Source organism: Bos indicus, chromosome 6 (assembly GCF_029378745.1).
Source record: "Bos indicus isolate NIAB-ARS_2022 breed Sahiwal x Tharparkar chromosome 6, NIAB-ARS_B.indTharparkar_mat_pri_1.0, whole genome shotgun sequence".
Classification (NCBI taxonomy): Eukaryota; Metazoa; Chordata; class Mammalia; order Artiodactyla; family Bovidae; genus Bos; species Bos indicus.
The window spans coordinates 67581260-67604985 of record NC_091765.1 but is presented as its reverse complement, the minus strand read 5'-3'; the positions used below and the strand labels follow the sequence as shown (position 1 = coordinate 67604985).

Sequence of the window (23726 nt, the reverse complement as noted above, 5' to 3'; positions counted from 1 at the left end):
GTTAAAGCAAACAACTTACCTTTCTTTGACCATTTCCCTCAGCTTTCAGGTGAAGTAGTTGTTTTTCTGCCTATGACTTTACATAATTATTTTTTCCACTAATTAATTTAACATTATGGCTGGAAATATTCTTTTTTGGAGTTAAAAACAAATTTTCTAACTAAAAGAGGAAGCACTGATTCAGATGTCAAATGGCCAGTGTTCAGTCCCAAACTCTGTCCCTCACTGGCTCATATGAAGCTGGGTGAGTGAACTTAACTGCTCTGTGCCACAGTCTTCTCATGTGTGAATTGGGGACAATAATAGTTACTACTTCATAGGGTTGTTGTGGGAATCAGTTGAGAAAATGCCTTTAATATTTATTTCTTAGTTATTTGGTTGCACTGGGTCTCAGTTTCAGCATGTGGGGTCTTTAGTTGAGGCATGTGAACTCCTACTTGTGACATGTGGGATCTAGTTTCCTGACCAGGGGTAACCCAGGCCCCCTGCATTGGGAACATGGAGTCCTAGCCACTGGACCAGCAGGGAAGTCTGAGAGAATGCCTTTAAAATGGGCACTAAGTGAATTTAAAACACAACCCACCATGTAGTGAGCCTAGCTCAGTTGGTAAAGAATCCACCTGCAATGCAGGAGACCCCGGTTCGATTCCTGGTTGGGGAAGATCCGCTGGAGAAGGGGTAGGCTACCCACTCCAGTATCCTGAGCGACTTTGACTTTAAAAGAAAAGTCAGTATCTTTTAGTTAACTCTTGGTATAAAAAAATCATTCTTTTTGACTGCTCATACTGATTTGAGTAAATAAACACCCTGACCCTCTACCCCACACTCCTTTAGAACTCTATTTAACTGACAGTGAAAATTTTAAGAAAATTGTTTGAAAGGAGTTCCAGTGTGGTGAGTGAAGCCTGCTTACCTTGAAACAAGTTACGGGCTTTGGGACTGGGCAGCCTGGGGTCCACCTGAGACCATTCTCTGACTTTGTGAGCAGAGGGACCACTAACTGGGCTTTTGATTCTTGAGGTGGGGGTGGGGAGGGCGTGATCTGCCCCTCCAGCCTCAGAATGTAGGCCCCTCCAAAGTCTCTCTGCAGGCTCCCAGCTTCCTCCCACCATTCTGCTTCTCCTGTTCCTTGCTCCTCCTCTTCTCCTCCTCCTGGCCCAACTCCGTCTTTTAGATCCTGCTTCCTTGTTCGTACAGTGCCATTTGGATGTGATCTCCCAGCCTCTTTAATGACCCCCTAGCTCTTATGTCGGAGAAGGCAATGGCACCCCACTCCAGTACTCCTGCCTGGAAAATCCCATGGATGGAGGAGCCTGGTAGGCTGCAGTCCATGGCGTTGCTAGAGTCGGACACGACTGAGCGACTTCACTTTCACTTTTCACTTTCATCCATTGGAGAAGGAAATGGCAACCCACTCCAGTGTTCTTGCCTGGAGAATCCCAGGGACAGGGAAGCCTGGTGGGCTGCCGTCTATGGGGTCGCACAGAGTCGGACACGACTGAAGCGACTTAGCAGCAGCAGCAGCAGCAGCAGCAGCTCTTATGTATTAATTTATTTACGTATGTTGATCCATGTACCTATTATTTTTCAGATTCTTTTCCCGTTTAGGTTATTACGTAACTTGAGCAGAGGTCCTGTGCTATATGGTAGGTCCTTGTTGGTTGTCCATTTTAGATATAGCTGTGTGTACTTGTCCATCCCAGACTCCCTGACCCCTAACCCTTCTTGTTCATACAGTGAGTAATGGCGTTTTTCTCCTTTTGTGAACTCCAAGGTTTTCCTGCTTCCTTTCTGGCTGCTTGTTCTTGTCTCCTTCAAGAGTCAGTGTTCCTTAAGGTTGCTCTTTAAGGTCTCTTTTCTCACTCCACACTTGCCTGAGGGGACATCATTCATTTCTGTGGCTTTGGGTTGGCATGTATTTGCGAATAATGTCTCTACTGTGGTTCCCAGCCTGATGTCTATTCTGAGATCTAAGAATTTTCATCGCCACCTTAAATTCAAACTGTCTGAAAAGAAACTCAGGTTGTGCCCACCATCTCTGCCTCAGTAATTGTACCATGGTCTCTCCAACTGCTTGTGCCAGGAACCTGAAAGTCAGTCTGACCTTACCCTTCACCCTCTGTCATGTCTGGACTCTCAACAGATTATGTTGATCCTATCTTCTAAATATAACCTCAGTCCTGCCACTTTTTCTTATCTCTACCACCACCATGATCCAAACCACCCCTGCCTGTTCTTGGGTAAATATAGTGGCCTCTGTATCATATAGGATTGAGTTAGGCTATATATCACACAAAACCTCTAACTAATAGCAGCTTAAATGTACTAGAAATTTTTTTTTTCTTTCAGTGTGGAAAAAGACAAAGACTGGAAGCAAGCTGCCCTGAACTGGTACAGTAGATCCAACCTAGGGATTTTGAATCCTGTCTTTTTCTTTTATCGTCCTAGCTTATATCTTTTATTTTGGCCCACGATGGTTGCTGGTGCTCCAGCCATCTTTTCTGAATTGCAGGTTGTAAGAAGGAAGAAAGAAAAGAAGGTACTTCTCTCACCCGAGTTGATTTCCTTTAACAGCCTTTCCTTATGTTCTGTGTAAGACTTCCACCTGTATCTCATTGACTATAAGTTGGCCGCATGGTCAAGTTAGCTGCAAAGGGAGCCGGAAAGTAGTCTTCTATTTTTAATATCAGTATACCCAACTAAGAGTTAGGGTTCCGTTATTGCTGAGAAATGGATATTATGACTAGACAAGTAGGGATTTCTGCTGCGTCCTAATAGCTCCTTTTCCTGCTCTTGCCCTCTGCAGTCTGTGTACATCTTGGCCACAGTGATCTTTTAAAAACACAGTCTTGTTCCTCCTCTGCTTAAAATCTTTCAGAAACTAATCATTATCTCCAATTTAAATCTCAAAAGTCCTCAACAGGCCTTTGGGCCAGCAGCTTGCCCATCTGCCTGCATTATCTGCACTTCTTTCTCTTCCTCACTTCTGACCTTCCAGGTCACCAGTCTTTGTGTTCCTTTTAGGCACCTGACTCCTTTCCACCTTAGAGCATGTGCTTTAGCTGTGTCCTCTGTCTAGAATCCATCCCTCCCTTCCCTTGACTGGCTAACTTCTTCCGGTTTCAGCTTAAATATCACTTGCTCAGTATAACTTCACTGTTCTTCCAGGTTAGATTAGTTTTCTACTTATAAAATCAACTTGAGCTTTTACTATTTTTTACCACCTATCTCTGCTTAATAAATTTTTAGTGCAATTGTTTTTGCAGTCTTTCTCTTAACTAATCTTTTGCAAGGCAGATGAAGGCATTTCTTAGCCCAGTTCTTGACCTGTGGTAGGTAATAAATGGTTGTTGAATGACTGAATGGGATTGAGGTTCAAGGATGGATGTTATGAATTTATTCTGGATCATGATAAAGAGATGTAAATAAAAACTGTAAAGAGAAGTGGCTTGCTAGGTAGTCAGAGATACTGAATCAGGCACAGTAAGAAGTTGGGACTAGAGAAGTAATTTTGAAATAATCATATCTAATCTGTTTAATTCTCTTTATTTGAGAAGGAGGTAGCTTCCTAAGGGGATGTGCAATGGGGCTTTAAATCCAGACAGTTTGCTCTGAATCCTGGATCTGTCATTCACTAGCTATGACATTGGTCAGCTGATAAAATTCTCTAAGTCTGTTTCCTTTTGTGTAAATGGAGAAAATACATAGCCTGCAAGGACATTTACATGTAGCCAAAATATTTTGAACTCTTCTGTTTAGTCTTAAAAAAACACTATTAAGAAGGAAGATACACCTCACTATTAAAAAGGAAGATATAGCTACTTAAATAAACAGAGATGATGGAAAACATTATCCTTTTTAATCATTTCCTGGTCATCTTACATGCACATCCTTTTTGCACAGTGAAAATCAAATTGCCTTCTGGGCTTAGGAACAGAGGGCTTTGGGGCTTTTTTGGAGGCTTTTAAAAAAAAAAACTTTTAATTTTATGTTGGAGGATTGCTGATTAACAATGTTGTGATAGTTTCAGGTGGATGGCAAAGGGACTCAGCCATATGTATGCATGTATCCATTCTCCCCCAAACTCCTTCTCATCCAAGCTGCCACATAACATTGAGCAGAGTTCCACATGCTGTACAGTAGGTCCTTGTTGAACGTAACTTACCAAATACTTCCGTAGTGTGTACCATATGTCATGGTCTTCTGTGCTTTTCAAGCATTAACTTTAATCCTCTGAACTTTATAAGGTAGATGCACTTATCATTTCCATTTTACAGATGGGGAAACTGAAGGATAAGGAGATTGAGTGCCTCACCCAGGGTTGCAGAGGCAGGAATCCAGCTGAAGCTGTCTGATTCATACATAAGGATCAGGCTTCTATTCATCTTTATGTTCAGCAGAAAAAGGAACTTTTCCTCAAGAAAGCCTAGGAAACTGGTTCAAGTGTGCCTTTGTAGTAACTACTGTCAATAGTATACTTTGAAGAAAGAGCAGTTTTGGGCCAAAGATGCTCTCTGCTGTGCTGTGTAAAGGCTGTGAGCTACCAGAGATCAACTGTTTCTAACGTAAAAAGGAAGTGCTAATATAGTAGTTTGCAGATTCAGTATTGGTTTCATACTGTAAGACAGAGCTAAAATAGCCTCACAGGGCAAAAATAGTACAGTCACGTGAAGCATCAATAGTCCTTTTTAAAAAACAGAATTATCATACTTGTGAATTAGAGGTTAATCTCTTTTTCCAGATGAAAAGAGTGGATGTTGGTAGATACTGGTCATTTCTATTCTATCCTTCTGTAATGTTAGGGAACTGATATTTGTCCTGACCCAGGGAAGAATCTCATTCATGCCATTTTATTTTCTAAGATACAATCAAATTTGATATCAGTTCTCAGAAGACCTTTCCTGGCATCTAGAAGGTAGGTGTGAGAGTCTTTCTTTTAGTAGAACTAGAAACTTTTCCTTTATTTTCCCTAAGGACTAGTGTTGTTTTAAAATAACATTAATAGCTAAATTGATCAAACATTGGCTATTTGTCAGCTTTGTTTTGAGAGCTTAACATGAATTGACTCTTCAACTCTTATAGCAGGCTTAGGAGGTTCTGGTGCTGTTATAGCTATGGTATAGCTAAAGGCACTGAAGCTCAGGAAGGTCGAGTCACTTGTCCAAGGAGACAGAGCAAGTAAGTGACAGAGCTGAGATTCAAACCCAGGCGTTTGAATCAGAGTCCAGAGTCTTGCCTCTCAAGCAGTAAGCTCTTGTTAGAGTCCTGCTGGTTCTTAGTCTAATGAGGTATAAGATATATAATACAAAGTAAAAATGATTTTTCCTTTTATTATTATTTTCAATTATTATTTATTTATTTGGCTGCACCTGGTCTTAGTGACAGCACACAGAATCTTCAGTCTTCTTTGTGGCATGCAGAATCTTTAGTTGTGGCCTGTGGGATCCACTTCCTTGACCAGGGATCGAGCCTGGGCCTCCTACATTGGGATCTCAGAGTCTTAATCACTGGACACCAGAGAGATCCCAGTTTATTGTTTTTAGCAGCCTGGGCCCTTGCATGCCAAAATATAATCATTCAATGCCATGGTTCCTCATTTCCTTTAAGGTTAAGTGCAACCCCTATATCAGAGCCTTCCATAATCTGGTCCCTTCTCACCCTCCCACTCTCCTCTCCTGCCTCTTCCACTTGTCCTCCTCAGTTATCTGAACATGCAGGTACACTGACATCCCTAAATCTGCTTTGCTCCTTAGCCTATGATATTCTAGTTGTCAGTAATACTCTTTTTCTTTGCTTGGAAAACTCTTCTTTAGGACTCAAGGTGCAGCTCAAAGAGGCACCTTCTCCATGCAGCCTTCTCTGACTCTTCTCTTGGAAGAATCAACCTCTTCTTCCTTTGTGTCCCAGTACATTTTGTTCAGGAAAGAACCTTCCACACTGCCTCATGAGTAATCATCTCTTCCCAATCAGCTGGAAATTCCTGAAAACAGGAGCGGATGCTACATAAATGTTGACTGTGAGAGCTGGAGGGGTGAGGAGGTGCAGGGGAGATACTTGAAAGGTCTGAGGATATTAGACCTGGGTTAATTCCAGATAGTTAATATCCTGTGTATGGAATGTAAGGATTTTTGATTTGGGGACATAAACTATTCATTGTGACCTATTCATACTTTCTTTCATAACTCGAAACGAGAAGTATACGAATTACATTGTTCACAACCGTGATATCCATGAAACAAGCAACAGTGAAATAACTCTTCGATTTGGCAATTGAAATAGTGTGTGTTATTTAAAATAATTGTGCTGATTCTAGGTTAACTGTCGGATGTTTTAATTTGATTAAGTTAAGTCTAATTTCAATTCCATTGTTTTCCTGGGTTGCCCATACCACATATCCATTGAGTTCCCACTGTGCTGGTGGCGACCACACGAGGCAGGCGCCCATCCCTTACCCATCTATTATGGACGTGGAGTACTCCATGAGAGTCTCACAGTTAACTACACATTATGATATGTAGAAGTTAGAAAAAGTACTTTCAGAAAAAGTACAGGCTGCTTTTGTTTCAGAGTGTGAGGTATGTGAGTAGGACCAAAACGTTCTAACGGTACAAAATGTATTAAATGGAACCACCTGCAATTACCATTATTTGATCATTTTTCACTTCTAAAAGGGCAGTTTCTTATGACCTAATATTACTTTTGTGAATTGATGAGAAAAGCCACCTCTCTTTCTGAATCCACTTAAAAGCCTGTGCTTGGTAATATGGAGGTTTGAAGTCATTTGCTATAGAAACTCCTACAAGTTCCTTGAAAGTCTCACAAAGCCTGTTGTTGTTTAGGTGGTGTGAAATGGTCCCTCTGTGCTCGGAAGGGAGCTAAAGGGTTACCCTTATATCCCTTTAGAAGAGAAAATCAAACAGATAATGCCCCCTCCCAGGTGCTGGTGGGCCCACATTGAGTATAGCCTGGCTCTTGGGCTGTGGGGGTCATGTATTTGGCATTGGAGAGCATCTCTTGGAATGGCCATATATTCTGCAACATGGATTAATTTTTATTAGATTATTTGAGAGTTAATTGTATTAGCAATAGCAGAGTAAGAGAGGATGAACAGTTTAAGGATGGCCCCCAGCTGTGATAACCAATAAAGAGTAGAATAGCGCAGTCTAGAACTCTGTCTTCATTTGCTCTTAGCCAATTGGTTTAATGTCAGTGCCCCCATGTACCTAATTATACAGTGCAGATGCTAAGTAACTCATTTTTTCAGTAAGATCAGTAGTTTTATAATTAGACTTGAAGCACTTAGAGATTGATGGATGCAAAGAGTTGAGTAAATGAGACCTCTAAGAGCACTGTGTGAACATCAGGAATTGTGTTGGTTCCTCTCTTGAATCCATTGTTCACAGTACCAACAAGGATAGCTAAATCTTTATTAGCAGCACTTAAGCAATTTGTTCATCTCTACTTTTTTACCTGTTTATAATGCAGACTTTCTGTATTTTCACAAAGAATTTTTGTAAGTATATTCAACAACTGCTTTAATCAGGATTTTTAAAAATGTGATGGGAAGAAATATTTTTTTAGACTTTTCAAACATACTCAAGTGTGGACAGAACAGTGCACTGACTCGTATGTATCCAGCACCTGGCTAAATAACCCCAAGTCATACTCCCCATGCCCACTTCAGTTATCTTGTGGCACATACTTCCCACTCTCAGTATCTCATAGAAATCACATAGTTTCTTCTACAGATGCTTCAGTATTCATCCCCAAAAGACACAGAGGACCCATCTTTTTGCTGTTGTGTTTTTATGAAAGTACATTTGGTTTGCAGTGTTGTGTTAGTTTCAGGAATACAGCAAAGCTAGACACACATATATATATATATTCTTTTTCAGATTCTTTTCCCTTATTACAAATATTGAGCATAGTTCCCTGTGCTGTACAGTAGGTCCTTGTTGATTATTTTATATATAGTAGTGTGTATATGTTAGTTCCAAATTTCTAGTTTCTCTCTCCCCATGCCTTTCCCCTTTGGTAACCGTAAGTTTGCTTTCTGTCTGTGAGTCTGTTTGTTTTGTATGTAAGTTCATTTGTATCGTATTTTTTTTTTTTTTTTAACAAAGTCTGCGTCTTAGTTAGAACCTTAATACTATCACACATCTCAAAACTCATCAACACAACTTCCTTGATGGCATGAAGCAGGCCCAGTTAGTGGAAGAAATTGTTTCGAAAATCGTTTTATCTGTAGAATGTTCACAATTAAGAAACTGTGCTACCAACATTTTCTGTAAATTAATTGCAATACAAAGTGAATATTCCTATAGAAACCATAGTAAAAGCAGTGGTTAGCACCCATTCAGTTCAGTTCAGTTCCGTCACTCAGTCGTGTCCGACTCTTTGCGACCCCATGAATCGCAGCACGCCAGGCCTCCCTGTGCATCACCCATTAGGCCTCCACAAATCCGTGGAACTAGGCAAATTTGGGTATTTCTCTTTGAATATCTTACTGTGGGGAGAATTGACAGACAGTTCATCTTTTCTTACGAGAGATCTCGATATAAGACACACAGTTTCTCTCTCTTGCTGGTGTTGTCCCACATGATTCCTTCTCCCCACGTCCACCTCCTCACTCGCCTTCCCTTCACCCCTATCTCTTAGGCCCCCGAGAAGCAAAAGGAAGGAACTTTCCCTAGCATGACTGATTATCTTTACTGGAAAAAAGCAAGGATATTGCTTTCTTGGGGGCAGCAAGCTATCTAGGGAAGCTACGTTATATGTAGTTGAATATTTTAAAGGTATTTTAGTGAACAGACTACAGGATGGTCCTGTTAACACTGGAGCAAACTAGAGAAATGTCATATATGGTTCAGTAGAAACTTATTTAAAGACCAAGTTCATGCACTGTTTTACAGGATCCTAGCACAGCTAGGTTTATTTAAAAAAAATCTTATCTCCAAATCATACTTCTCTGCAAGCACTTTTGTGGTCCACTCACATCAGATAAGCAGAGAGAAAGTTTGTTTTTTTTTTTTTTTAGTGGAGGACCTGGAGGTCTGGCGTGGGCAGTGCGGAGATAAAGTTCCCAAGAGGTTGTGAGCCTCCTAACATATTCCCCTTGCTCAGAAACCCAGTCCTGCCTGCATGTCATAGGTCAGCCTCCAGGATGAGGCTGGGGGCAGTTACCACAGGGGTTTCCCACCCCTGGGGCTATCCTTTCTCTGAACGATCACTTCATCAATCCATTTGGCCACGATGGGGATACTGGGAGTAGGGGTGGAAATCATACCCCTAATTGTGCTGCAGAAGTAGGTTCATGCCACATGCAAAAGCCACAGAGTTTGCTGTGTGTGTTGCCATTACTCATTGCCCTGCCACCCACCACTTATCCCGGAAACTGCATTTTCAATTTTGCCCCATTTGCTGTCTGTAATTTTCACCCACCAGAAACTCATAAAGCTTCTCTCTCCTAAGTTCCTCTTGATTAGAAATCATGTTGTTGTGATTCTAGTTATTTATACTTTCAAAAAGATATAAAATGTCATTAAAAAAAAAACCTGAACACATGAAGTGTTTACTGGAGAGCCTCAGAACACGTGTGAGCAAACATACATGCAGTCATATACGTGCGGGTGTGCACGGAACCCCTAGGACAGAAGCAAGGTTCTGCTTGTCACTGTTAATTGTAGAAACTTGAAAACTGAAACCTAGGTTAAAGGATTTTCTTTCTTTTATCCCCTTCCTTCTCTTTTACTACTTAAACATACAAACAAAAAAGATTTGCAGTGGCTTATCCAGTGATTACCTTCTCTGTGGTTGAGGAGGGGTCCCTTGACAGAGCTGTATTTCTGAGAACTGTAATGTGACAGTTACTGTGTTCATTTGTAGTCGCACATTTAGCAATGCGCTTTGACTGAACAGGAGGGCAGAAAAAGGGCCTTTTAGGTCCTGGAAATTTGTGGTGTGCCTGTGCCCATCTGGGGTGGTGTATGTCTGAGACAGCAATGGCAGAAATAAAGCTAGCTGAAATGAAAGTGAAAGTTGCTCAGTCATGTCTAACTCTTTGCGACACCATGGACTATACAGCCCATGGAATTCTCTAGGCCAGAATACTGGAGTGGGTAGCCTTTCCCTTCTCCAGGGGATCTTCCCAACCCACTAGCTGAAACCCTGCTCTAAAATAGCATAGTCAAACAGATAGCTAGTGGGAAGCTGCTGTATAGCACAGGGACCTCAGCTTGGTGCTCTGTGATGACCTAGAGGGGTGGGATGGTGTGAGTGTGGGAGGGAGATTCAAGAGGGAGGTGATATCTGTATACATTTAGCTTATTCACATTATTGTTGCAGAAATTAACACAACATTGTAAAGCACTTATCCTCTAATTAGAAAAAAAAAGTGATGGCTGTGACAGGATATTGTGAAATCAGATCCAAGGAAGGCCTCCTCCCTGCTTAGCTGAATCCGCTTCTGTTCATTCATGTTTTCATTCATTCATGTCCATGTTCATTCTGTGACCCTGTGGACTGTAGCCTGCCAGGCTCCTCCTTCCATAGAATTCTCCAGGCAAGAATACTGGAGTGGGTTGTCATTTCCTTCTCCAGGGGATCTCCCTGACCCAGGGATCGAACCCAAGTCTCTTGTATCTCCTGCAGTGGCAGGTGGGTTCTTTACTACTGTGCCACCTGGGAAGCATTCATTCATTCATTCATTCATGCACAAGTCATCAGGCACCTGCCACATGTCAGGTGCTGCGGAGAAGGTGGGTGTGTCTTTCCCAGTTGGTGACCTTTATCCTGCCTGTCTCGAAGAAGTGGGTGAGAAAGGGAGAAAGAGGAGCGTAGGGCTGGGAACCAGCATTAGGGGAAGGTATTAAATTAATTTTATTTCTTAACCAGAAAAAATTTAGCACTGGATGAATCAGGTGGGTGGATGAGTTGTTTCTAAATCAAAACAAATACTAAGGCAGAGCCTTCATTTAATTGAGAGCCTATTAATTGCCTACTTCATTTTTATAACAATTTTTTTCTTTGTTGTTAAGTTTTCTAAGTCTTTGATTTATCTAAAACTTTTTTATATAGGTCATTATAGAGTATTGAGTAGAGTTCCCTGTGCTATACATTAGGTCCTTATTAGTTATCCATTGTATATATAGTAGGGCATACATGTCAGTCCCAATCTCCAATTTATCCCTCCTGCCTTTACCTCTTGGTAACCATAAGATTGTTTTCTATATCTGTAACTCTTTTTCTGTTCTATAAATAAGTTCATTTGTACCATTTTTTTTCAATTCTATGTGTAAACAGTATACCATATTTGTCCTTCTCTGTCTGACTTAACTTCACTCAGTATGACAATCTCTGAGTTCATTTATGTTTCTGCAAATGGCATTATTTTGTTCTTTTTTTTATAGCAGAGTAATATTCATTGTTCTCTGTTTGTTTCCAAGGCAAAGATAGAGTGCCTGATGAACTATGGAATGAGGTTTGTGACATTGTACAGGAGATAGGGATCAAGACCATCCCTATGGAAAAGAAATGCAAAAAAGCAAAATGGCTGTCTGGGGAGGCCTTACAAATAGCTGTGAAAAGAAGAGAAGTGAAAAGCAAAGGAGAAAGGGAAAGATATAAACATCTGAATGCAGAGTTCCAAAGAATAGCAAGAAGAGATAAGAAAGCCTTCTTCAGTGATCAATGCAAAGAAATAGAGGAAAACAACAGAACGGGAAAGACTAGAGATCTCTTCAAGAAAATCAGAGATACCAAAGGAACATTTCATGCAAAGATGGGCTCGATAAAGGACAGAAATGGTATGGACCTAACAGAAGCAGAAGATATTAAGAAGAGATGGCAAGAGTACACAGACGAACTGTACAAAAAAGATCTTCATGACCCAGATAATCACGATGGTGTGATCACTGACCTAGAGCCAGACATCCTGGAATGTGAAGTGGGCCTTAGAAAGCATCACTATGAACAAAGCTAGTGGAGGTGATGGAATTCCAGTTGAGCTATTCCAAATCCTAAAAGATGATGCTGTGAAAGTGCTGCACTCAATATGCCAGCAAATTTAGAAAACTCAGCAGTGGCCACAGGACTGGAAAAGGTCAGTTTTCATTCCAATCCCAAAGAAAGGCAATGCCAAAGAATGCTCAAACTACCACACAATTGCACTCATCTCACACGCTAGTAAAGTAATGCTCAAAATTCTCTAAGCCAGGCTTCAGCAATACATGAACCGTGAACTTCCTGATGTTCAAGCTGGTTTTAGACAAGGCAGAGGAACCAGAGATCAAATTGCCAACATCCGCTGGATCATGGAAAAAGCAAGAGAGTTCCAGAAAAACATCTATTTCTGCTTTATTGACTATGCCAAAGCCTTTGACTGTGTGGATCACAATAAACTGTGGAAAATTTTGAAAGAGATGGGAATACCAGACCACCTGATCTGCCTCTTGAGAAATTTGTATGCAGATCAGGAAGCAACAGTTAGAACTGGACATGGAACAACAGACTGGTTCCAAATAGGAAAAGGGGTACGTCAAGGCTGTATCCTGTCACCCTGTTTATTTAACTTACATGCAGAGTACATCATGAGAAACGCTGGGCTGGAAGAAACACAAACTAGAATCAAGATTGCCAGGAGAAATATCAGTAACCTCAGATATGCAGATGATACCACCGTTATGGCAGAAAGTGAAGAGGAACTAAAAAGCCTCTTGATGAAAGTGAAAGTGGAGAGTGAAAAAGTTGACTTAAAGCTCAATATTCAGAAAACGAAGATCATGGCATCTGGTCCCATCACTTCATGGGAAATAGATGGGGAAACAGTGGAAACAGTGTCAGACTTTATTTTTGGGGGCTCCAAAATCACTACAGATGGTGACTGCAGCCATGAAATTAACAGACGCTTACTCCTTGGAAGGAAAGTTATGACCAACCTAGATAGCATATTCAAAAGAAGAGACATTACTTGGCCAACAAAGGTTCGTCTAGTCAAGGCTATGGTTTTTCCTGTGGTCACGTATGGATGTGAGAGTTGGACTGTGAAGAAAGCTGAGCGTCGAATAATTGATGCTTTTGAACTGTGGTGTTGGAGAAGACTCTTGGGAGTCCCTTGGACTGCAAGGAGATCCAACCAGTCCATTCTGAAGGAGATCAGCCCTGGGATTTCTTTGGAAGGACTGATGGTAAAGCTGAAACTCCAGTACTTTGGCCACCTCATGTGAAGAGTTGACTCATTGGAAAAGACTCTGATGCTGGGAGGGATTGGGGGCAGGAGGAGAAGGGGACGACAGAGGATGAGACGGCTGGATGGCATCACTGACTCGATGGACGTAAGTCTGGGTGAACTCTCGGAGTTGGTGATGGACAGGGAGGCCTGGCGTGCTGCAATTCATGGGGTTGCAAACAGTCGGACACGACTGAGCAACTAATCTGATCTGATAATATTCATTGTAGGCTTCCTAGGTGGCTCAAGTGGTAAAGAAGACTAAGAATAAGTGGCTTAAGTGTTAGTTGCTCAGTCGTGTTTGACTCTTTGCAACCCCATTAACTAGCCTCTCCAGACTCCTCTGTCCATGGAATTTTCCAGGCAAGAATACTGGAGTAGCTTGTCATTCCATTCTTCAGGGGATCTTCCCTACCTAGGGATTGAATCTGGGTCTCCCAGATTACAGGCAGAATCTTTACTGTCTGAGCCACCGTGGAAGCCCAAGCGGTAAAGAATCTGCCTGCCAGTGCAGGCAATGCAGTAGATGTGGGTTTGATCCCTGGGTCAGGAAAAGCCTCTGGAGGAGGAAATGGCAACTCACTCTAGTATTCTTGCCTGCAAAATCTTATGACATAGGACCCTGCAGGCTACAGTCCATGGGATCTTGAAGAGTTGGACACAACTGAATGACTGGGCATGCAATATTCTATTGCATATATGTACCATATCTTCTTTATGCATTCCTCTGTTGATGAGCATTTAGACTGCTTTCATGTCCTGTGAAAGTGAAAAAAAAAAGTGAAAGTATTAGTTGCTCAGTCATGTCTGATTCTTTGTGACCCGATGGACTGTAGCTTACCAGGCTCCTCTGTCCATGGAATTGTCCAGGCAAGAATGTTGGAGTGGGAAGCCATTCTCTTCTCCAGGGGATCTTCCTGACTCAGGGATTGAACCTGGATCTCCTGCATTGCAGGTGAATTCTTGACCTTCTGAGCCACTGTAAATTATGCTGCAATTAACGTTGGGATGCATGCATCTTTTCAAATTATGGTTTCCTTTGAGTAGATGCCAAGAGAGGGATTACTGGCTCCTGTGCTAACTCTGTGTTTAGTTTTTAAAAGAACCTCCAAACTGTTCTCCATAGTGGCTGTGCCAATATACATGCCCACCAACAGTGTAGGAGGGTTCCCTTTTCTCTACACCCTCTCTAGCATTTATTATTTGTAGATTATTTTATGACCATGTGAGGTGATATCTCATTGTAGTTTTGATTTGCATTGAGCATCTTTTCATGTACTTTTTTGGCTATCTGTATGTCTTCCTTGGAGGAATGTCTATTTAGATATTCCACCCATTTTTTGATTGGGTGTTTTTTTTTAAGGGTTTGTTTTTCTGTGAACAATGTTTAAAGTCTTTATTGAATTTGTTAATATAGCTTCCATTGTTTTGGTTTTTTTACCTCAAGGCATGTGGGATATTAGCTCCCCGACTGGGGGTCCATCCCACATCCTCTGCACTGGAAGGTAAAGTCTGAAGTGCTGGACTTTCAAGGGAAGTCCCAGGGTTGTTTGTTATTGAGCTGCATGAGCTATTTGAAGTCTATGATTTAGAACAGTAAATTATTAGCAAGGAATTTCTTAGTTTCTAAATGTTCCCAGATTTCAAGGTCTCTGAATGCAGGGGCCATATTTTTTTTTTTTTTCAGCTTTGTTGAGATTATAATTGATATATAGTAAACTGTATGTTATAACTGATATATAGTAAACTGCATGATAGGCTACCTGCTCCAGTGTTCTTGGGTGGCTCAGCTGGTAAAGAATCTGCCTGCAATGGGGGAGACCTGGGTTCGATGCCTGGGTTGAGAAAGATCCCCTGGAGAAAGGAATGGCTATCCACTCCAGTATTCTGGCCTGGAGAATTCCACGGACCGTATAGTCCATGGAGTCGCAAAGAGTTGGACGTGACTGAGTGACTTTCACTTTCAAACTACATGTATTATTTGAGGAGTCTTGACATATGTATATACCTGCGAAGCCATTACTACAATACAATAATGAACATATCCATTACCCCTCAAATTTTCCTCATGCTCTTTTTGTAATTCATACCCCCTCTTTCTATCTCACTGTCCCTAGGTAATCACTTATCTGATTTTTGGCACTATAGATTAGTTTGAATATATGGGCATTTTGAAATAAACTCGTATAGCATTTACTCTTTAAAAAGCTAGCTTCTTTCACCTGGCATATTATTTTGAAATACATCCATTCTATTGTATCAATGTTGCATTTCTTTTTATTGCTGTAAACTATTTCATTGTTTGTCCAGTCACCTGTTGATGGTCATTCAAATTGTTTCCAGTTTTCAGCTAATACAAATAAAACTGCTGGGGAGAACATTTTAGCAGATGTTTGGGAGTAAGAGAGCTTTGTTAGTCTTTTGTTTGTGATCTTAGTGTTTGCATGTGGCAATTAATAGTTCTAAAAACTGAAAAATTTATGTATAATACAATAAACACTCATTGATATTACTTTCACTTGCACTCCTTTGGCCAGAGATTGGGCACATGGTCTTACCCAAATGCATGGAGATAGGAAAATACAGTCTAGCTGGGCACCCAGGAAGAAGGGGAAAACATTGAGATCACTAGCATCGTCTCTGCTCCCTGGGGCTCATAGTCTTTGGATTGAATTGATTAATCCTGGAGTTCATTGAATTTGGATGTCTGTCACATGAACTTTATAAAGTAAGAGATCTATATATGTTGATTTCTACATAACTCACTCCAGTCTTTACTAACTTTAAGAATTTAAGTAAATTACTTTTAGACTTACTTGCAGATATTTGTGTTAGTAGGTTTTGCTTTCAAATATGCTAAAACATAACTGGTATAAGTTTTAAAAAGTGCCTTTGGGTTGCAAAAGGGTATTAGGAAAAGGGTACCAGAAGTATAGAAACATCTCTATCAGCACAATATTATTTGAAGATTATTATGTGATTTTGGAAATGATTTTTTTTTGTCTTCAAATTCCTTATAAGTTATCCTGTTTTTGTTCTGGATGTTATGTTAGAAACCATAATCTTCATAAGTGAGCCTTGCTTGTGTATGTAACTACTGGCTTCTTAATGTAAAAGTACTCTTTTTGTTTGTTTGTTTGATTAAAGTCACTTTGTAAATTGTAAGGCCCTTATGTCAGTTATTATTATGAGCTGATTAAAAGGGAGGACAAAAATATTAAGATGCCAAGTTTTTGTTTTAGTTTTCTTCTAGTTTTTCACTGAAATTTAGTACTTAGTAAAGTGGGGACATTTCACCATAGAATTACCAAGTTGAAAATGACTTTATATTTTATTTATTCTACTTCTCCTGATACCAGAAAGGCCTACATCAGAATTATTCCCAGTATCCACACGCACACGGTCATAACCATCCTGAGGTTTTCCTTGTTTCTTATGATTTATGTGTCCTGTTGCTCTTGAGGCCCATTCTTTCAGCTCTGTTCTGAGTGGAAAGGGAAAACAACTTTCATGTATGAAATAGGCCTTTTTACTCATTTGAGATTTTTGGTAGAATACATCATTTTATTTCTTTCCTTTCAAGAGCTGATTGAAAACTCTATGGCCTCTTAGTATTGACCCCTCTGAACTTTCAGTGTCAGCTGATTATTCCTTTCCTTACCTTAGCAAATGGCTAGTTGTAAATTCCATAAGGGCAAGAAATTCTGTGCTTTTAAAATCTCTGTCATGGTTCTTTGGTATCTCTGTGCCTGGTGGTACAGAGATACCAAAAATCAATCTTAAAGATTAAAGATTAAAATCAATCTTTAATTAATGTGACTGAGTGAAGAAATGGTCATGATAGAATATAGTGAATGTCACTAGTAAGCTTTGATGCTGCCCATCTGCTGAGGACTGTGAGATTTAAGAACTTCACTATTATTATATAAAACATATCTTTTGTCTGTATTCTCTGGAAGGTCCTTTGTCATTAAACATGCCATGTCAACAGCCATCTTTGGGTTTGTACTTATGGTCTGTTTTAATTGTTGTGTCCTTTGGAGAAAACAGAAGCTGACTGAACACTAAACAACTTAACTGGACCAGATGGAGTCCTAACCAAAGCGTGGCAGTGTGTGTGCAACTAACTGGTTTGAGGTGTGCTTTTGAGGTGTGCTGTGTGTGTGTTCAGTCACTCAGTTGTGTCTGACTCTGCGACCCCATGGACTGTAGCCCACCAGGCTTCTCTGTCCATGGAGTTTTAATTCCATGGTTTGGGGAGAGAGATTCAATTCCAGCAAATAGCCCAGCCCTCACATTCAAGTAAGCTGTTGGTTTGAATCTTACTTACTGTCCAGTTTTGTTTGCATTTAATTGGTGAACTTGCTTTGATCTTATACCTATTAAGAGTTATAAACACGAGAAATTTCCACTGAGTTAGTTTGTGCTCAGTTAAGTGATATCAAGTTACTAAAGAGTACCTGGCACTTGAGAATTCAGGGTTGGAATTAGAGTTAAGGCCCTGGTTTGTTGTGTGACTTCTGCCCAGTTAATTATACGCTGTCAGCCTTGATTTCTTCATCGGTAAAGTGGGGTGGCAGCTCTCATAATGCTGTGAGGATTCACTGAGTTACCATTAAAGGTGCACATAGTGCCTGGCTCAGAGTAATTGTTACGTTTTGACATAAGATAATTTTATTTTCTTAAAATAAGTGTTCACAAATACTCAGGCTTGAGAGACCAGGAGTCAGGTAAGAGCTTCTGTGAGTTTGAAAGATGTGGTTTCAGTTCTAGCTCAGCCACTCATTACCTCTCAGCTACTCAGTTTCCTAACAACTTCCCAGGGTTGTTGTGAAGATGAATTAAGAGTAGATGCTGCCATTTAGAGAGTGACTTCCCTGTACCAGCCACTGTACCGAGCACCTTTGTGCCTTATCTTTTTTCCTGCTTAGAGCTTAGTGAAATGAGCAGTGAAATTATCCCTTATCCTTAGTGAAATTATCCTATACCTACAGAGGAACCCAGAGAAGGCAGAATGTGGCTGGACTCAGGATCTGCCTGCCTCCAAGTTCATGCCCCGGACCTGAGGTCCCTGCAGTGCACGGGTGATTCATCCAGTACTTTCTTCTGTGGCAGGCAGCTGAGAATAGCCACATTAGGAATAAAAGTTGTGATACAGGGGGAAAGGGAGGAACCACGAACAATATCGGAAGGAAACTCATTGCGCATAGTAAGTCTTAGGAGAGGGGTGTAGAAAGGAGGACCTGAGGGTGTTTTGCACATAAACCTGGGGCCAGCTCTGGATATTTGTATATAATCATAAAAATTTAGTTTAATTTAGAGTTGTTATTGATATTTTAAAAAATATTTTAATTCTAGAAATTAAAGGAAAACAGTGTATGTTGTAAGACTTTCCTAGGGGCAGATTCTCTTTCATCTAATTCCCAGTTCTACTGTTCTGTTGGTGTGTTGTTTTACACACGTCATATTTCATCTGTCTCTCTAGTTTCCCTATTTAAACAATGGACAAAATGACCATTAGTTACCTATTCCTTATTTGGTCTCAAATAATCATTTTTGTGTCCTTTCCTAGACTTCCCCTGAACCACTTTGAACTTCAGCCCCAATGAATTTCTGTTCCCTGAATCGGTGCTTTGTTGTTTTTTTTTTTCGCCTGAGTTCTCTTCTCCACTTTCTCTAAAAGAAAACTCGTACTATCTTTTAAAAACCAAATGAAAATATCAGTTCCTCCCTGAAACTTCCCTGGCTTTTCCCGGCTCATTCCATAGCATAGCATGACACATGACTTCATCTTTATTTGATTGTGAGTCATTCTCCTCTTCCCCTTCCACCTACTGTATTATTGTGAGCTCCTCTTGAGGGGACTCTCAACCCTCTTCCGTAATGTTGAGACTGCAGCACACAGCGCTGTGCTTGGTGTCTGATCAGTGTTTGCCAGCAGGATAGGTAAAGTAATGAATGACCAACTTAAGTGTGAACCTTTATCTGTAAATTTCATAGTGAAGTATTTGAATTAATAAACCCAAATGTTAGTATAGTACAATAGATTATATATCATAGGATGTGTATTTAGGGGGCCATAAACCAGCCCACCCCCAGTTTTCCTATATAGATTAACTGGCATCTGTCAGCCGCTTTTAGTCCCGGGGGCAGGTGGTGAGTGGAGATGGGCATCTTAGAAACTGATGATGGCCTGCTGCTCAAGAACTAAGAGAGCTGGCAGGTGATAAATGACCCCAGAGCAGTGTCTGAAAAAACTCTATGATGTATCAACAGGGATTTTCTCCAGGGTTGGGAGATTAAAGGTCATTTGATTTTCTTTGTGCTATTAATATTTTCTAAGGTTTCTACAGTGAAATATTTTCCAAGGTTTCTGTGACTTATTAATAGGATCGCAGTCTCTTCTGCCCACTAACTGGCATAAGCCCAGGAATGGGGTAGGTGGCCTTGTCTAACTAGCCCCCTTGGCACGGTGCACCAGGTTCTTTACAAGCTGGCCCTGCTCACCTGCCTCATGTACCCTGGGCTTCAGCCACAGTTTTTTTTCCTGTTTATTTATTTTATATAGCAAACACTCACGGATAGCATATTACAGATCACTCTTTAAAGCATTTTGCAAATGCTGACTCATTTCAATCTCATAACTATCTAATAATCTCTATGAAGTGGGTACTATTATTATTCCCATTTTATAGATGAGGCAGCTGAGGTCATTCTGGAATATGTTTTTCATCCCATGTGCTGTGATTTTCATTCCCTTCCTACCATATTATCAGAATTTCTTTTCTGAAATTAATCATATAAGCCTTGGTTCCCCAGTGTTCTCTTAGCATCTTTTTTATATCCAGTACTTACTATGTATTGCTGTGTTACCATGTATGTCTCTCCCACAGGTAAACTTGGGCAAGTTACTTAACTTTTGTTTCCTTCTTCTGTAAGATGTGTCTATTAACTGTTAACTCACAGAAATGGCACAATATTTGGATTGTATGTTCAGGAAATGCACTTTCTATCTCTGGACTTCGTGTGTTCCTTAACACAGTGGCTGGCACAGAGCAGGTATTGTTCTGTGAGAAACTGAGTGGAAGAGACAGAAAACCAGAGTGACCTAAAGTCAGAGCCTCTGCAGGAGAGAGCAGCAGCACCCCCTTAATGCCTCATAAAGGCTTGAGCGGAAGATAGCTGAGTGAAGGCCATTGGGTTTGGTCATGAGCGGTGTTTTTGAGAACAACTTTAGCAGCTGCGGTGAGAAGGGAGGCAGGCAGATTGCACGTGGTTAAGGAGGCGTGGGTGGGAAGGAAATGAAGGCTGAAGGTGTAATACCTCTCTTTTAGGAAGGGAAGGCCAGAAGAAGGTCCTTGGTGTGGATGGCAGAGGCCTGAAGGTGACTATAGCAGAGGTCCCCAACCTCCAGGCTTGGGACCGGTACCTGCCGTCAGATCGCTCATTGCTGTCTAATTGCTGGCGGCAACATTAGGTTAGAAATAAAGTGCACAGGGAATGTAACACGCTTGAAAAATCCCCCCACGCCATGGTCCCTGGAAAAATTGTCTTCCATGAAATTGGTCCCTGGTGCCAAAAAGGTGGGGGACCGCTGGTCTGTAGGCAGGAGAAGCAAAGGCCTCAGAAGAGTATGGCTATAAAGAACTTTCCTCTGGCTCTTGGGGCGGAAGCTCAGTCCATGCTCAGAATCCATGTTGCCCCATCGAGGACTTGGCTCCATTAATTTTGTCACCTGTTGGCAGCTGGGGCATCCAAGGTTGAGGGAGCTTTAGGAGCAGTTTGGGATCCTTGGGTGATGTGTTTAACCTGTGTGAGGTGCAGTTTCCTCATCTGTAAAGTAAGAATTTGGTGAGCATAGAAAGAAATGAGGTCTGTTAAGTGCCAACTACTGTGTCCTTAGCTGTTGTGTCCTTTTAACCTTCTCATAGAGACAGGATGAAAGAGAAGAAAAAGAAGGGTGAATCTTAGGGTGTTTTAGGCCTGCAAAAGTAAGAAGTCAGGGGTGTGCTTGTGGGATGGCTTCTCTCTTCTCCATGAGGTAGTGACAGGGATGGTCCACTGGGACGAGGGGAATGGGTAGGGTTTGTAGCTCTGTAGCATTTATGAGACTGGTGGTCTCCACGGAGGCCACCAGCTTCTCTCCACTGGAGACAGATGAGACCTGTGAAGGCCTGGCTAAGTATGAGAGGACAGGTAGGATTGTTTTGTGACCTGCTGCTGCCAGGCATGCAGGAGCAGAAGGCGTGGGTAGAACTGGGGACTGACGGAAATGTCAGTGGGGGATGGGGATTCCTGTGTGGGGGTGGGTTGGGGAGAGGGAGAGAGAGATGGGGGTGGAGGGAGGGAGACAAGGAGGATGGATGCCCTGGTAAAATGATGGCCAGATAACAATGGGATAAAATGGGATAAAAATGGGAGCTGATAGTCTGGTAGGGTGGTCTGGTCTAAGGGTGGTGGTAGTGAAACACAGAGCTGCTTATAAGGAGCAGGGTAGGGACTCCAAAGGCTGTGGCCATGGGGTAGTTTCAAAGTATTAGATGAAGCAGTTTTGAATGACCAGGGCCAGGGCATGCCTGGGTCATCCCAGATACTACAGTGTTCATCTTCATTTCTCTTCTTCTGTTCTTTGTCATATGACTCCGTACATTCTCTTCTAAAGTAATCTTAGTCTTTGTGCAGCTTTTTATATGGGATGTATCAGTTAATATTTTTCAGTAAACATTTTTTATTTCTACATTGTGCTTGAAATCATTTTTAAGGAATACACTATGCCAACTTGTCTTTGCACATACTACTTTGTATTCTTCTGGATTTTTTTCCCTGGGATAAATTCTCACATGTGAGATCATTATGCTCACGGATGTTAATGTTTTAGAGGGAGAAGTCCTGGTATGTCATTAGTTACTTGCTGTAGGGAGATTTGCAGTGAGCAGGGAGGGAGGGCAATAGGGAAGGAAAAAAAAGAAAAGAAAATTCAAACATAGATTCTGAATGGAGGCTTTGCAGGAGCATGCGTCCTCCTCACATCCTCCTGAGTTCTGTGTGCTGGAGTGGAAGATGTCACTGGCTGGAGTTTGCATCTGTGATCGAGTGCATGGGCTTTTGCTTGGTTTGTCTCTGATGCTTTCTTTTTTGGGTTATGAGAGTTGGCTGTCATCTAGAAGTTAAGGTGTGTGTCTGTGAGGAAGACAGCAATCAAAGGGAGTCTCTCAGTTCTAGACCTTTCTGGAGAGGGCAAGGACAGAGCAATTTCAGCTTTGAAAATTAAAGGGCTTAATTATTTTGATTATAATCCTCATAGTGTTAGTACTTTGAATAATTTTAGCCATACAGGGAGGCATGATTTATATAATTATGAAGGAAATTGTAATGTTTTGAATCAGTGATTTTTAAAACAAATATTGCTATTAATAACATTTTTCCTTTAACTTATGATTGAAATGGTTCTCTTTTTTTTTAACAGAAAAAGTACAGAAAGGGATTTATTGATGTGTCAAAAATCAAGTGTGTGGAAATAGTGAAGAACGATGATGGTGTCATTCCCTGTCAAAATAAATATCCATTTCAGGTGAGCTGGCGTATTTTTCTGACAGTGAATTTCTGGGCTTTTAGTCATGTTTACTATTTCACATTAAAGTTTCCTGTCCTTGCTTTGTTGATTGATTTCTTGCAGCTTTGTTGAAGTATTAATATAACTGACCCATAAGAATCATATATATGTAAGGTATAGATTTGATGTTTTGATATATTTCAACATTGTGAGATGATTGCTACAATCAAGCCAGTTAACATATCCATCATTTCACGTAGTTACCATTTTCTTTCCTTCCCCTCTCCCTTTTTTTTTCCTTCAGTGGTGAGGCACTTATCTACCTTCTTAGCAGTCAAGCATGTAGTGTTGTTAACTGCTATCCCCATGCTGTACGTTAGATCTCCAGACTCATTGATCTTGCATAACTTCATCTTTGTACCCTTTGACCAACATCTCCCAGCACTCCTCCTGCCTGCCCCTGTCAGCCACTCTTGCTGTTTCTATGAGGGTGTTTAAGATTCTACATCTGTGATCATGCAATGTGTATCTTTCTGTGTCTGGTTTAGTTTACTTATCGTAATGCCCTCCAGGTTCATCCATGTTGAAGCAAGTGACAAGGTTTTCTTTTTTAAAGCTGCATAATATTCCACTGTGTATATGTATGTTTATATATATGTGTATGTGTATATATACGTGTGTGTATAAAATAATTGTTTTTATTCAGTAATTTGTCTGTGGACATCTCCTCATGTTTACCAACTAGATGGCTCTCAGACCCCTCTCCTTTTTGGGTTTTTTTAGGGGCTCCATTTCTTAGGCACGATTGATTACATCATTGGCCATTGATGATTGAACTCAGTCACAGCTCCACTGCCCTTCTCGGAGCTCTCCACCTCTGAGAAGTGGGACTGAAAGTTCCAATACTGTAATCACAGGGTTGGCTTCACTGGCAACCAGCACCCTCCC

At 41.0% G+C, this 23726-nt stretch overlaps 1 protein-coding gene across 9 annotated transcripts in view; it reads left to right on the top strand.

Annotated features, from left to right (window-relative positions):
* TEC (tec protein tyrosine kinase) overlaps positions 1–23726 on the top strand; it is a 168886-nt gene that overhangs the window by 83045 nt on the left and 62115 nt on the right. For all 9 annotated transcript variants that reach the window (XR_011567187.1, XM_070791404.1, XM_070791408.1 and 6 more), the window contains one exon: positions 22692–22796. Coding sequence is in view for 8 of the 9 variants with exons in the window: in XM_070791404.1 (XP_070647505.1) it covers positions 22692–22796 (105 nt within the window). In the remaining variant the exon portion in view is untranslated. The remainder of the gene's footprint in view (positions 1–22691; positions 22797–23726) is intronic.